A 15,436-nucleotide genomic window follows, 5' to 3' on the forward strand; every position below is an offset into this window, starting at 1 on the left:
TATTTTTCTGTGCCTTCATTTGTGATGCGAGTCGGTTCGTTTGCTCTAAAGATCTGTGCTTTGTCTCGTGGTGGAGCTTCACATATCTCTGAACATGAGACATACTGCTCTTTAACTGGCTGTGTGAATAATACACATATAACAGTTTGTCCATTGCTGGTTAAGTCCACATTAATCTTTGTGGAGCACCAAGTGAGATAACTTCTCTGACTCACGTACTTTTTCCAACTACCGGTCTCACTCGAGTCGAGGGCGGGGCTTAACGGAATACAATACATTTCATCCAAAGCGACTTACATGTTTTCTATACAGCGTAGTCACAGCAACAGGGAGCAGTTTGGGGTTAAGTGACTTGCTCAAGGACACATCAACGTGGACTAGCGGAGCCGGGGCTTGAACCACCGATCCTCTGATTGAAAGACGGGCATGCTAACCACTGAGCCACATGTGATTGGTCGAGTAGGTTCCTCTGAATGAGAGCTGTAAAGACAGGAAAAGCTTCGCCGGTCAAATAGAAGCGATCCATCAACAGTTAATAATTCGGTAATAATTGGTTTTCGGTCGAGGGTCCAGAGACAACGGCGTCTGGGTCCGGACCCGGACCGCGGTCCGCCTGTTAGTGACCCCTGATTTAAACTTTTTGAAAATCTTCAAATCCTCTTAAACGTCTTCAACTTTAAAAGCCTAAAGTTCTGCATACTTTTATTTACAGACACGGTTTTGACTTTACAATGTTTTCTAAGAACTATTGTTCTTTATACTTCTTTTTATTCTATTTCTTCCGTACATTTTTTGTCATCTATCTGCTCCTGCGTACTTTCAGCTACTGAAACCTTTCAGCTATCAACATTTTCAGCTCATTCAGGAGAAGGGTGCTGTGACTTTTCATGTTTCTAACTTTTAAACGTTTTGCATTTTTAAGGTTTTTATGATTTCTTTGGAGAACATCTTCAAATCCAGCTTCAGACACCATTTAAACTTAAACATTTTGACAAAACCTTCAACTATTGATATATGATTCATCTTTTTGATTTATTTTGAACATTTTAAACTCACAAGTCCACGGCTGAGCGCCGCTGTGTTGGAGTTTTCCCCGGAGAACCAGAGGGTTGAGGGGAGTGAGGCTCTGACTGTTGTTTGTGCTTATGCACCAGGTTTTCTAAGAGACCACAGGGGGCGCCAGAACATCACTAAATAAAAGTTCCTTGCAGTAACTTTGAGTAATGTTTTCACAAATATACATTAATCATCATGTTTTATCTTCAACTATGATGCAACTCAAAATCAAAGTGGTTCTCAATAAACAAAGAGTCATTTTTTGTAAAGCTTTTTATTAAACAGATTAAATACGTGATTAAGAACAAGACTCAGCGATGACCAACATTAAAATGAAAATACATGAAGACACAAATGATTGTTATTTTTGCCTCAGTGTCTCCAGGAGGGTCTTAGATTACATTTAAACATTAATCTCCAGTAGAGCATCTTTTTCTCAGTGAAGCAACTTCTTCCTCTCTGAACAGCGAGATTATCACTCTTCAGTTTCCCTGTGTCTTCTGGACCTCTGCCCCCTGCTGGCCTGGAGAGACACAACAGCAACAGAATCACTCCTCTGATCACATGGAAGCTTCTCTGACACTGAAAACATTACTGTCAGAGATGATGTCAAAGGAAGGACTTACCTGAGCAGGTGATGTCCAGGAAACTGGAAGAGGAACATAGTTCAACACAGTTCCTGAGACTAGATCCAGAGTCAACACATTCAGGTCTGATCCTCCACGCAGATCTCTCTGAGGACTCCATTCTCTCTCTCACAGAAACAGCAGAGCCACAGTCCAGATGTCTACACATCACAGCTGCTGACTTCAGGGTCCAGCCATAGTAAGGATAATCTACTGGTCTCCAGTCTCTCACCTTCACCTCCAGTGTTCCGTTACAGCGACTGGCTCCTCCCACCAACCTGACAGGTTCTGAACAGAAAGCAGAGAGTCGTCAGTAAAGAACAAAGTGAGTTCCAGGAGAACAGAGATGAAGCAGATCAAAGCTGCAGCTCCTCTTCTACCTGAGCAGGTGAGTCCAACAGCTTTGCCAGGTGAGCAGGTGTTTCTCTCTGAGCCTGAGCTTCTACAGTCCAGGAGAGCAGACTCATGGCCTCCACACTGGAACTCTTTGGTCCACATTGGAGCCTCCACTTCTCCATAGAGCGCCCCCTGGAGGACTGAAGGAGCGCCACAGCCAAGCTCCCTACAGACCACCTCTGCATCCTGCTGGTCAAAGTCCTCTTCACACACTGAGGACCACCACTGGGTAGACTGGTTAGACCTCACCTCCAGTCTACCTGAACACAGACTCTTCCCATTCAGCAGCCTGACAGAGTCTGGAGAGAGAGTAAATGGTTAAGTCAATGAAGATCATTAAATGTTCAGTAAAAGTTGCAACAAGTGCACAGAGCTCTTCACTCAAGGGAGAGGCGTCTCTCAGGGTCACAGCTTGTCTCCAACTCTATTCACCATCTACATGAATGATAAACAGTCCTGCTGGACAACCATAACAATGAGGAAGTTCCTGCTCTATGCTGATGACCTGGTGTTGCTGCCACTACAGCAGCAAATGGACCTCGAGGAACAGGACCGTCAGAACTGGGCCCTGAATATCTTGATCTTTTATAAGAATCACAGATCTTAGTCAGCCATATTTTCATTTAAATGAGGAAACGCCCATCGAGATCACACCTTATAGTTTACCTGGGCAGAGACAAGGTGGAGAAGTCTAAATGGGCAGGGTCGTACCGGGGGAGAAGCAAGGGCAAAATAGTCTGAGTGAGTGTTGGATGATCTGGCATAACATGGAGAACGATCTGGCAGTGATTGTGTGTGAAGCTGGGCCTTACATAGCAAAGGAAGTAGGTACAGCAGAGTGGTGATAGAGCTGACCGTAAAAGTTGGGTTACAAGCCGCTACTACCTTCGGTCAGTATCCCCGTTTGCTCCCCGCTGTAGCTCATGCTAGTTCCCCCACTAACTTCCGCTAGCTCCCCGACAACCACCGAAGGTAGCGGGACCAGCCCCGGCTCGACACCCGACTTGGGCGGAGGGGACGCAGGCAGTAGCAGCAGCAGCAGCGGGACACTGACCGGAGGTAGGAGCGGCTTGTAACCGGGGCATTGACGGGGAACGGGAGTCCGGAGTGGGCCGTGTCCGACGCTGCTGGGGAACGGGAGTCCGGAGTGGGCCGTGTCCGACGCTGCTGGGGAACAGGAGTCCGGAGTGGGCCGGGGCGCCAACGGAGAACGGGAGTCTGGAGTGGGCCAGGGATACAACCCCGCAGGGGAACGGGGCTCGCTGCGGCTCGAAGGCGGCAGCTGGAACAGAGGAGACCGAAGGGCGGCCCACCGACTCAGGAACTGGTGTTGGACGTGCTGGTTCGAGGAGTGAACCGGAGCAGGTGGCGGAGCCGCGATGGTCTGGGTTATGCCTGCCATGGCCGGGGAGGTCAGCGAGGCTGGTGGAACGGTTGAGGCCGCCGTGGAGGTCAGCCAATCTGCATCATACTGGGCGGCCATGTTCTGCGAACCCAATCATGCTTTGGTCTGTAATTTGGCATAGTCAGCGAGTTGCTGTATCTGGTTTCCCAGGATGGTCAGAAGTTGGCCCTGAGGTGTCGTATGCTGGGTCCATGTTCGGGCCAGTTCGTACTGTAACGGTTGTGGTAAGGACCCAGACGCAATAGGATGGAGAAGGAATAGTAAGTGGAGAGCAGAGCTTCATTCAGGCAGAACACACACAGGAAAATACTTTCCTTCAGGAGAGAAGGCAGGAATCTCGGGGACAGACAACTGTGGCGGTTACCGAGGCAGAGAGAATTCCAAACGGGCAGGGTCGTACCGCTTTTCCATGGGGGCGCTTTTGAAGCTTCTGCACCTGTTTAGAGACGTCTCTGTGTAATCCCCCCCCTAACCGGCCTAAACGGCCTCCGAAAGACCCCGATTCCACCCAGAACCTGTAATAGGTTCCATAGAACCCTCCCATCCAGAACCTTTCCACCTTCTATGTGTGCTAACAAGAACCACCCAGGGGTTTACACTGAGAACCTTTTCATGTTCCAAGGTTTTATCTAGAACAATGAAGGGCGGTGGATGTGGTTCAGTTCAACCCACAACAATTGGCATTTCCTTTTTACACCCATGTGAGCCAACTCCGACACCATGCTGCTGGAGGCCCAGACCGTTTGAAGGGAAGGAGACATGGGAGAACCAGAACCAGGACTGAGCGAGGCAGACTGCCAGGCCCTGCTGCAGTAAAAAGAGAGGTTTTCTAAAGGGACCCTGGGTCCTGCCAGAATTAACACAAAATGATCACTGCCTGAACATGAGCAGATCCCTCCTCCTTTCTTCAACTTGGTTAAGAAACATGAAGAGGAATCACAAACGGACCTGTCACAGTTCTAGTTGTCTCCATGTGGCATCTCTGTGGCCAGCACAGCCCTGATGTGGAGCTATGTGTTAGAGAAGGAGCCCTTCATCCACAGTGTAACACCCTAAATACAACTTTACATCAAGTTTAAATAATTCTACGCTCTGAGCTTACAACAATAAAAACACTTATTCAGCTTTTAGGATGTCATTGTCCTGGACAACTTTACAGTTCAGTCCAATAGAAACCACTGACTGTCACTGTGACAGAGGAAGAAACACAATGTAAACAATACTGTCAGAGAAGATATCAATGACTTACCTGAGCAGGTGATGTCCAGGACATGGGAAGAGGAATATTGTTGAACACACATCCTCAGACTAGATCCAGAGTAATCACAATAAGATCTCAACCACAATGCAGATCTGAACGGGGAATCTTTTCTCAGTGCTAAAGAAACAGCAGAGCCACAGTCCAGCTCTCGACAGACATCATGAACTTTCTTCAGACTCAAGAAATGGACAAAGAATGCTTTCCAGTCTCCTTCATGTTTCACCTCCAGTGTTCCTGCACAGCGACTGGCTCCTCCCACCAACCTGACAGGTTCTGAACAGAAAGCAGAGAGTCGTCAGTAAAGAACAAAGTGAGTTCCAGGAGAACAGAGATGAAGCAGATCAAAGCTGCAGCTCCTCTTTTACCTGAGCAGGTGAGTCCAACAGCTTTGCCAGGTGAGCAGGTGTTTCTCTCTGAGCCTGAGCTTCTACAGTCCAGGAGAGCAGACTCATGGCCTCCACACTGGAACTCTTTGGTCCACATTGGAGCCTCCACTTCTCCATAGAGCGCCCCCTGGAGGACTGAAGGAGCGCCACAGCCAAGCTCCCTACAGACCACCTCTGCATCCTGCTGGTCAAAGTCCTCTTCACACACGGAGGACCACCACTGGGTAGACTGGGTAGACTGGTTAGACCTCACCTCCAGTCTACCTGAACACAGACTGGTTCCATCCACCAGCCTGACAGAGTCTGGAGAGAGAGAGAGAGAGATTATTATTTTATCAAATTCTCCAAATCAGTGCCTGGGTAATCTTTATGAAATGGTTAAGTCAATGAAGATCATTAAATGTTCAGTAAAAGGTGCAACACAGTCACAGAGCTCTTCACTCTCAAATGACCTGCCTGAGCAGGTGATCTCCTGGAAATTGGAAGAGGAAAATGAATTAACACAGGTCTTCAGACTGGATCCAGAGTCAACACATCCAGTTGTTATCACCCACGCAGGTCTCTTTGAGGACTCCTTTCTCTGTCCCAAAGAGAGAGCAGAGCCACAGTCCAGCTCTCTACAGACCACAGCTGCCTCCTTCAGGGTCCAGTCAGAGTAATGTACTGGTCTCCAGTCCCCCTCTTTCACCTCCAGGGTTCCTTCACAGCGACTGGCTGCTCCCACCAACCTGACAGGTTCTGAACAGAAAGCAGAGAGTCGTCAGTAAAAGACCAAAGTGAGAATGATCGCAGCAGTCAAGGAGGGTAAGAAACAGGGACACAACCTGCTATTGGATCTGATTGGGCTACAAACTAATGATCAACACAACGCACACTGTGGACTCGTCCCGGGATAACGAGGCACCACAGCATCTAATCCTCCATGGGCATCAGGTCCATAACTTGGAGGAGACGTTACAGAAAGGAGCTACAAGCAAACTTTTATTCCAGGGAGATCCACATCTTAGGGAGGTCCAAAGTGGTCAGACAAAGAGTCCTCTTCACGAGAGCTCCTATGAGGAGAACCAGGAGTCAGATTTGGGTGGTTGTACCCATTGAGACTCGGTGGATCATAAGAGAGAACGCACTTAACGGCCCCCAAGGAGGCCCTGTGGATCAATTATGGGTTTGTTAGGGGACATTTCAAAAGAATTCTGGTGAGAATGGATAAATCATGGAAGGTATAACACATACAGTTTCAAACGGTCACAGATGAGGATGGGTCATAGGGAGCCTATTAAAAGAGTCCTTTCCAAACCACTAGCTTCAGACTCAGCGGTGACATAGATGGATTAATCAATGCAGATATGGAATTCTGCCAAACTTTATACATTATTTAGTATTTTTAAATTGCTTTAATAAAAATGCATATGGGAAGTAAATGTCTAGTTATATACATGAATAAACATAGATACCTTTGTGGGTCACGTCGGCCTGGAGACCTGAGTCAGAAAAACAATAACAATAAACATCAACATACGTTACGGCAAAATAATGATGTGAACAGAGTTCTGGACAAAATGCCATCAGGCTACGAGGAACAACGCTTTTGAGTCTTTCAGGGGTCCAGGTTTTAGGGTTTGAAAGAATTTATTTTATTTAAGTCTGTAAAGAGCTACATTTTGCGTTTGGCGAATGCGTTTGCGCAAACCATCATGTAAATGAGGTCAAATCCAAGCCACAGTGGATCAAGGAGACGCCTGCTGCAGTTTAAAATTTGTAGGGCACTTTGGAAATCAGATCATTTTAACTCACATTAAGGAGCAGGACAGCAGTTCAAACCCTCCTCTTCCCGATATAGTCTATAAATATCTTCCAGGCCTGAACTCATGATTGCTCTTTCTGTGCACGCTACTTCAGAACATCCAAATAACTCAAAGCATGTTTCTGCAGAACATCTGAGGTCCCACCAATCTATTCTACCGGCTTATTTCATTGGTTTTATATTGATTTAATTCAATAGCATCTCCGTTGATGGTTCTTGTTAGTGAATATAAACGTAGGGAAAAGAGAAAGTAGTTTTAATAAATCACCTGAATTGAGGTTCATTAAATTGCGCATGAGGATTCAGATGTAAGCAGTTGTCCACGTTTCCCTGAATACATCTGTCCCAGACCTACCTGAGCTCCAGAGCAACACCAAGAGCACCAACATGTGGTCCATGGCCACCGGCACCAGAACCAGGTTCCACTGCCTGAGGTTGGCTCCTGACTTTCTTTCTTTCTTTCTACTCGTGCTGTGAGTCAGAGGACAAACAGAAGAAGATAAGTAATGGATACTCAAACAAGTAGCTCGCACATGTTCTGACACCCGTCGGACTTTATAGCAGTGGTTCCCAAATGGTGGCTTCTCATTCCCCTTTGGGTCTATTAGATGTGTGTCAGAGCCATTGAACTGCAGCTACACAACTATTCTCAGGGAAGATAACATCTTAACATTAACAAGTCAACATCAGGGACACATTGTCGATCAACCTTGACTGTTTAAGCATCACAGATGCAAAGAAGAGTCTTCCTCCTCTCGTCCCTTCGGAGCGTTACATGATGAAGAAGTCTGATTTAATGGACGTATATGTAAATTACCCTACTCCTCCCTTGATTTATTATCTCAAACTTCTTTGCACAAAATCTTGCAAGGCATACCAGTGGTACACCTCAATGTCTTCAGAATGTAAAGAACCTGCAGGAAAAACCCTCCAAACGTCTCTGAGTACAGGAATGTCCAACCCCTTACCCGTCAACTACATGCCAAGGCCTGCTGATGAATAGAAGGTTAATCATTGGTTATTGATTATGTAAACAAACAAGCATTTTGTTGGACTATGCTCTGATCCCAGCTCGCGTCCCTCTCTTCTTGGGACGGTCCCACCCCCCTCGGTGGCGTTTAGTCCAGACGGTCTGGCCGAGTGGTTGGAAGATGTTGTGATCGTCTCAATGTCCGCTGAACTTAATCCAAACACCAAGCTCCTTCTCTGATGTTGAGGAGTGTATCTCTGTCATAAGCCATATGAGCTCCAGTAACAAAGCTCAAAAGACAAATTGACAAAAAAAGTGGGACCTTCAACATGTTTGTTTATTCAAACATTCATCATTATCACTAATATATTAACATTATGCCCCAGAGCCCCAACAATGGGGGCTAAAAGCCTTCTGTACCTCTTTCCCCGTGTTCAAGTAGTTGTATGAACCACAAATGAGTTCTAATACTTGTGTTATTTTATATGATTTTCTTCAGAATTTTGTTGCGAATCTTTTTTTTTTTTTTTCACAATAATCACTTTTATACCATATTTTGATCATAACTATGAACATCCAGCATGATATGAGCCAGATTCCCCAAAAATGTCTCCTCGAGCGGTGCCCGAGTTTTTCAAACTGTATAGTTCAGGGCCTTAACAACAACCCACATACTAATAAGACACCTTTTTGGAAAGATTAGGACCTAAAGAATCACAACAAAACAACCCTGTAGTTGCAGAGATCGACATGGACTAGCGGAGCCGGGGCTGGAGCCACCGATCCTCTGATTGAAGGGTGGACATGCTAACCACTGAGCCACAGTGAGGCACAGTCTCCCCATTCATTGATTCATGAAGATAATCTTCCTGAAGGGATAGAGCTCACAGACGCACTGGGAGCCGGTCAATAAATCAATAAACCAATGTCCAGCCGGTAGATGAGTTGTAAACAGTTCACCGTGAGACGATTGTGTGGTTTAAACAGCTGTCAAAGCAGATTAATGAAATGATGTGATAAACACACAGATGACTTTACTTGACATGGCTGTCAGGTGGATTACTGATGGCTCACCTGAGCAGGTGGTCTCCAGGCAGAATGAAGAGGAAGACAGCGTTCAGATGCAGGCAACCAGCAGTGAGACGTCAACTCCGGACAACTCCAAAGAATCATAATCCCTGACTCTGAATTATAAACCTCCTTTCATGCCACTTTCCACCAATCAGATTGTAGCAAGTGGACCGGTCATGGGATGTCCTTGGCTCGTCCTCATGTTTGTACAATCCCTCATGGCTCACCTCCAGCAGCTGATTCTCACAGCAACTTCAACACAAAGTATTGAAAAGAGCTGCTAGAAGGTTTGTGAACGCTGTTAAAGTTTCTCCATTAATGCACGAATGTGACCTCAATGTGGGAGGACCCAGTTTAACAAATACTACAAAGAACGAACGTTATAGAACATCGCACTTTCAATGATATGAGTTGTCAATGTTAGTCATCTTTGTTGAAATAAGAACGTGAACCATTGCTTAAGGACAAAGTCCAGCAGTCGTAGATGTTGGCAGGATTGTGATACCTGGAAGCCCTTGGTCATGAGTTGGCACATCCGTCAGATAGATAACGTTGCTGGACTCTTGGAACGAGGCAGAAACATGTAAACACGACCAGGTTCTGTCCACAGGGTCCTGCCAAAATCAACACAAAATGATCACTGCCTGAACATGAGAAGATCCCTCTGTCTTTCTTCAACTTGCTTCAGAAACATGAAGAGGAATCACAAACAAACCTGTGACAGTTCTAGTTGTCTCCATGTGGCATCTCTGTGGCCAGCACAGCCCTGATGTGGAGCTATGTGTTAGAGAAGGAGCCCTTCATCCACAGTGTAACGCCCTAAACACAACTATGTGTTAGAGAAGGAGCCCTTCATCCACAGTGTAACGCCCTAAACACAACTAGACACTAGTTTAAAGAGTTCTAACTAGACATCAAGTTTAATCTCAATGATGACTTGCATGGGGCTGGGGAGTCAACAAATATAGAAGTCAGAACTCATCCATCCTCATGTGTTTTATTGACTTCTCCAAAGTTGTTTGTTAAATTGAGTCAAAGAGGTTTCCCCAAACACATGAGAGAGTTCTGGCTTCCTGGTGAGCCCACCAGACAACGCAAGTTAAATGGGACCAAAGTGGCTCCGCCCCCTTTTGGGGGAGCAATGGTGTCCGACAAGGAGGGTTGTCCCCACTTCTTTTTAATCTATGTATTGATGATCTGTCCAAGCAGCTGAACGCCTGTAATACTGGGTTATGATTGGTAATACTCTAGTTATATCATGTATGCAGATGATCTTGTGGTTCTCAGTCCATGTAGTGCTGGTCTCCAGCAGCTCCTCACTTCATGTGCTGTCTCTGGCGTGGAACATGGTATAACATACAATGCTATAAGAGTGCTATCTTGAATGTAGAACAAAGGAGGACACAAGTCTAAAAGTCCCTGACTTCAAGGCAAGGCAAGTTTATTTGTAGAGCACATTTCAACAACAAGGCGATTCAAAGTGCTTCACATAAAACCATTAAAAGCATCAAAACATAATGCAGATTTAAAAACAGTTAAGAAAACATTAAAACAGTCAAAAAACAAAATAAAAGTAGAAAAAGCAACTTAAAAAATAAAAGTTGAATAAAAGTTGCAGTGCAGTTTAAGAAATAAAATGCAGTAGTGAGCCAACGTCAACGCTGTGTACAAGAAGGGGATGAGTCGACTCTTTTTCCTGAGGAAGCTTGGGTCCTTCAATGTGTGCAGAAGATGCTGGAGATGTTCTACCAGTCGGTGGTGGCCAGCGCCCTGTACTTCTCCGTCGTCTGCTGGGGAGCAGCATTGGAGCCGGTGACACCAACAGACTAAACAAGCTAGTGAAGAAGGCTCCATCATCGGCTGCAAGCAGGAGTTTGTGGAGCAGGTGGTGGAGAGGAGGACGCTGAAGAAACTTTTGTCCATATTGGACAACCTGGACCACCCTCTCCACCACCTGCTGCAGGGTCATATATATATATATATATATATATATATATATGACCACCCTCTCCACCACCTGCTGCAGGGTCATATATATATATATATATATATATATATATATATATGACCACCCTCTCCACCACCTGCTGCAGGGCCAGAGCAGCACTTTCTCCAAGAGGTTCCTCACGCTCCGCTGCAACAAGGACCGCTACAGGAGAACATTCCTGCCGTCAGCTATACGGCTTTACAACAAGTCACCGCTTGCTAGTTCCTCTGTGAATTAAACACTGTAAACACTGTACATGTTCATAGTTACCTACACTTAACACTTAACATATCATATTATATACATTTATTGCATTTTTGCACTCTCCTATTGTTTGTTGTTGTTGTTGTTATTTTTATTTAATTTTTATTTACACCTTAATATGCACATACATACTTGCACTCTTGCACTTCTACTGTTTAAGTTTAAGTTAATTTAATTCCTAAATTAATACTCTGTTATTCTTTCTTTCATACAGCTATTTTATTGTTGTTGTTATTTTTATCTTTATTCTATTAGTATTATTATTGCATATATCTTTCATCCCTGTTGTTTTTATATCTTATCTTATCTTATTTTCTGTATAAATGGCTGCTACGCGACACTAAATTTCCCCTTGGGGATTAATAAAGTATATATTCATTCATTCATTCAAGTATAGTATATTTCGTATTCATCAACATTGTGTAGGTGATGGACAGAGGGCCCCTGATACTTTGGGCCCCTGATACTTTGGGCCCCTGACACTCAGAACATGTACCACTTGATGATCAATACGTAGATAATCAATACAGTTATTGATTAAACATGAAGGTGCTACACTGGCAGCAGACAGTGAACCCACATCAGAGTCTCCAGTCTCCAGTCAGGACTCTCCAGAAAACCACTCAGCAGCTTCACTCCTGAATCCTGCAGCTTGTTGATACTCAGATCCAGATCTCTCAGACTGGAGGGGTTTGACTTCAGAGCTGATCCCAGAGAAGAACAGCTGATCTCTGTGATCCCACAGTGTGACAGACTGCAAACACACAAAACGTGTGTTGTTTTGTGTGTTTGTTTATTATAAGATACACAATGAATCATTATGTTCATCATAAACTTGAGTGACTTTCATTTTGGTTTCATCTTCTTTTGTAAACAGACATTTAGTTAAAATCATGTCCCTGTAAACACATTTAAATCCTGATTCCAGTGAAATGAGTTCTTCCAGTGCAGTAGAAGCTCTAACAAACTAAAAGCAGGACTTAAAGCGCCCTGGTTCCCTGAGAGCAGGAGGGCCAAAGGATGTTCATGTTGGTTGGACAAGACCTCCAACACTTTGATCCCCAGCAGGATTGAGGCCAGTTCAGCATTCAGTTCACAGCATTATGTCCAGAAGCAAATCAAGAGACACCAGTAGACATTGTTCTCCCACAGCAACATGTTGGGAACACCAGCATGAACTCAGTTTATCAGACACTTAGACCACTTTGTCATCTTTGAAGTAAATGACCTGATCCTGACCTGAGAGTCTCCAGTGTACAGTGTGGACTCTCCAGTCCAGCAGAGAGAAGCTTCACTCCTGAGTCCTGCAGCTTGTTGTTACTCAGGTCCAGCTGTTTCAGACTAGAGGACTGGGAGCTGAGGACTGAGGACAGAGCTCCACAGCTTCTCTTTGAGAGGTTACAGCCTCTCAGCCTAAGGGTAGGAACAGGGATTAATACAAGCAAAATGAATAATCAAAGTAAAATATCAAACACATTTAGTAATGTTAATGTATCCCTAATGTATCCACCTAGCTTTGTTGGAGGCTTTGACCACTGGCAGCAGCCTCAGAAGAGCCTCCTCTGAAGCAGAGTATTTCTCCAGGTCAAACACCTCCAGATCTTTTCCTGATGTCAGTAAGATGAAGCCCAGAGCTGACCACTGAGCAGGAGACAGTTCATGTGTGGAGAGACGTCCTGACCTCAAGGACTGTTGGATCTCCTCCACCAGAGAACCATCATTCAGTTCATTCAGACAGTGGAACAGATTGATGCTTTTCTCTGGAGACACATCCTCATTGATCTTCTTCTTGATGTACTGGACTGTTTCCTGATTGGTCTGTGAGCTACTTCCTGTCTGTGTCAGCAGACCTCGTAGGAGAGTCTGATTGGTCTCCAGTGAAAGACCCAGGAGGAAGCGGAGGAACAAGTCCAGGTGTCCATTAGGACTCTGTAAGGCCTTGTCCACAGCACTCTGGTAGAGTTGTCTTGGTTCAGGTTTCTTTCTGGTGAATTTAGACAACAGGGAGGTTGTTGGTTCTTCTGCCATCAGGTTGACATCAGAGTTGATGAAGGTCAGATGGACATGAAGAGCAGCCAGAAACTCCTGAACACTCAGATGGACGAAGCAGAACACCTTGTCCTGGTACAGTCCTCTCTCCTCTCTAAAGATCTGTGTGAACACTCCTGAGTACACTGAGGCTGCTCTGATATCGATGCCACACTCTGTCAGGTCGGATTCATAGAAGATCAGGTTCCCTTTCTGCAGCTGATCAAAAGCCAGTTTTCCCAGAGACTCAGTCATCTTCCTGCTCTCTGGACTCCAGTGTGGATCTCGCTGAGATTTCCCTTCATACTTGACATTCTTCACTTTGGCCTGAACCACCAGGAGGTGGATGTACATCTCAGTCAGGGTCTTGGGCAGCTGTCCTCCCTCTGTGGTCTTCACACCCTTCAGAACTGAAGCAGTGATCCAGCAGAAGACTGGGATGTGGCACATGATGTGGAGGCTTCGTGAGGTCTTGATGTGGGGGATGATCCTGCTGGCCTGCTCCTCATCTCTGAACCTCTTCCTGAAGTAGTCCTCCTTCTGTGGGTCAGTGAACCCTATGACCTCTGTCACCAAGCCAACACAGTCAGGAGGGATCTGATTGGCTGCTGCAGGTCATGTGGTTATCCAGAGGCGAGCAGAGGGAAGCAGTTTCCCCCTGATGAGGTTTGTCAGCAGCACATCCACAGAGGTGGACTCTGTGACGTCAGTCAGGACCTCATTGTTGTGGAAGTCCAGAGGAAGTCGACACTCATCCAGACCGTCAAAGATGAACACAACCGGGAACTCTTCAAACCTGCAGATTCCTGCTTCTTTGGTTTCAGTGAAGAAGTGATGAACAAGTTCCACCAAGCTGAACTTCTTCTCTTTCAGCACATTCAGCTCTCTGAAAGGTAATGGAAACGTGAACTGGATGTCCTGGTTGGCTTTGTCTTCAGCCCAGTCCAGAGTGAACTTCTGTGTTAAGACTGTTTTCCCGATGCCAGCCACTCCCTTTGTCATCACTGTTCTGATTGGTTCCTCTCCTCCAGGTGAGGCTTTAAATAGGTCTTCTTGTCTGATGGGGGTTTCTGGTCTGTGTGGTTTCCAGGATGCTGTTTCAATCTGTGTGACCTCATGTTCATCATTGACCTCTGCAGTCCCTGTGATGTAGATCTCTGTGTAGATCTGGTTCAGGAGGGCTTGTTGGTTTCCTTCTTCAGGGATCCCCTCAGACACACACTGGAACTTCTTCTTCAGGTTAGATTTGAGTTCACGCTGACACTCAGTAAGAATCTCTGCGTGAATGAAACAAAGATTAAAATCAATGAGGAGTTGTTAGTGAATGAGAGTCATTTCTCACAAGTGGACACATTTCTGTATTAATGAAATATCTTCATCTCATTTGATAACTAAAGGCTCGGAATAGGTTCATGATTGTAGAATGACTTAATATCATTTAACAACAACTGACATGTTGTGCTTCATGTGTCCATGAACTCTGTGGTCTCTACATAAACAGAAGGTTTATTACTTAAGTTCAGAGGGAATTAAAGACGTCCAACAGTATCTCACAGTCACTCCAGTGTGCTAATGTAAGAGTGAAATTGTATGATGTAAACTTAATTACATGTATTAGTTATGACCACTAGTCAGCGCTGTTTGGGTGTTTGGAGGTGAGAGGATAAAGTGAGGGGAGAAGAAGAGGAGGGGGAGAGTACAGAGGATGTGGACTTGGCGGTGCGACTGGAATGTGGAGTTGAACTAAAGTTATGAGGTTCATGTCCTTGTTTGGTCGCTTGGTCTATAAGGAGCAGCACAAGACATGAGTCTATCTCTGAGGATCAAATTGAGACATTTCGTGCTTTGCTGATGTTTGTTGAAGTCTTTGTAATATGACACTTTGATCTTCATACCATGACTTACCTTCAGGTTCTGAGATGGTTTTTGGTAACTTCTCCAGTAGATCATTCTGATTTATTTCCTTTAAAACTATCCGGATCACTTTAATAGTGTGTATGCTGTAGTTCTTGACCATCTGATCCACAGTGTCCGTCCGGTCTGCATCCTCCAGTCGACTCTTTGGGATTTCTGGGAAGCCTTCTAGGACCCCCTCCTGCTGCAGGAACCACTTGAATCTTATAAACTCCTCGGCTCCTAAATCATCCAAAGTTCTGAGGAAGACCTCAATAGGTTTCTCCAT

General features: G+C 45.3%; 1 protein-coding gene across 1 annotated transcript in view; it reads right to left on the reverse strand.

Annotated features, from left to right (window-relative positions):
• LOC306742560 (protein NLRC3-like) overlaps nucleotides 1–15,436 on the reverse strand; it is a gene marked incomplete at both ends in the record, with an annotated part of 315,498 nt that extends 300,062 nt beyond the window's left edge. Inside the window, 5 exon segments of the mRNA XM_079224950.1 lie at nucleotides 11,807–11,980; nucleotides 12,466–12,639; nucleotides 12,737–13,869; nucleotides 13,873–14,531; nucleotides 15,160–15,436. Coding sequence (XP_079081076.1) covers nucleotides 11,807–11,980; nucleotides 12,466–12,639; nucleotides 12,737–13,869; nucleotides 13,873–14,531; nucleotides 15,160–15,436 — 2,417 coding nt within the window.

Source organism: Taurulus bubalis, assembly GCF_910589615.1.
Source record: "Taurulus bubalis genome assembly, chromosome: 10".
Classification (NCBI taxonomy): Eukaryota; Metazoa; Chordata; class Actinopteri; order Perciformes; family Cottidae; genus Taurulus; species Taurulus bubalis.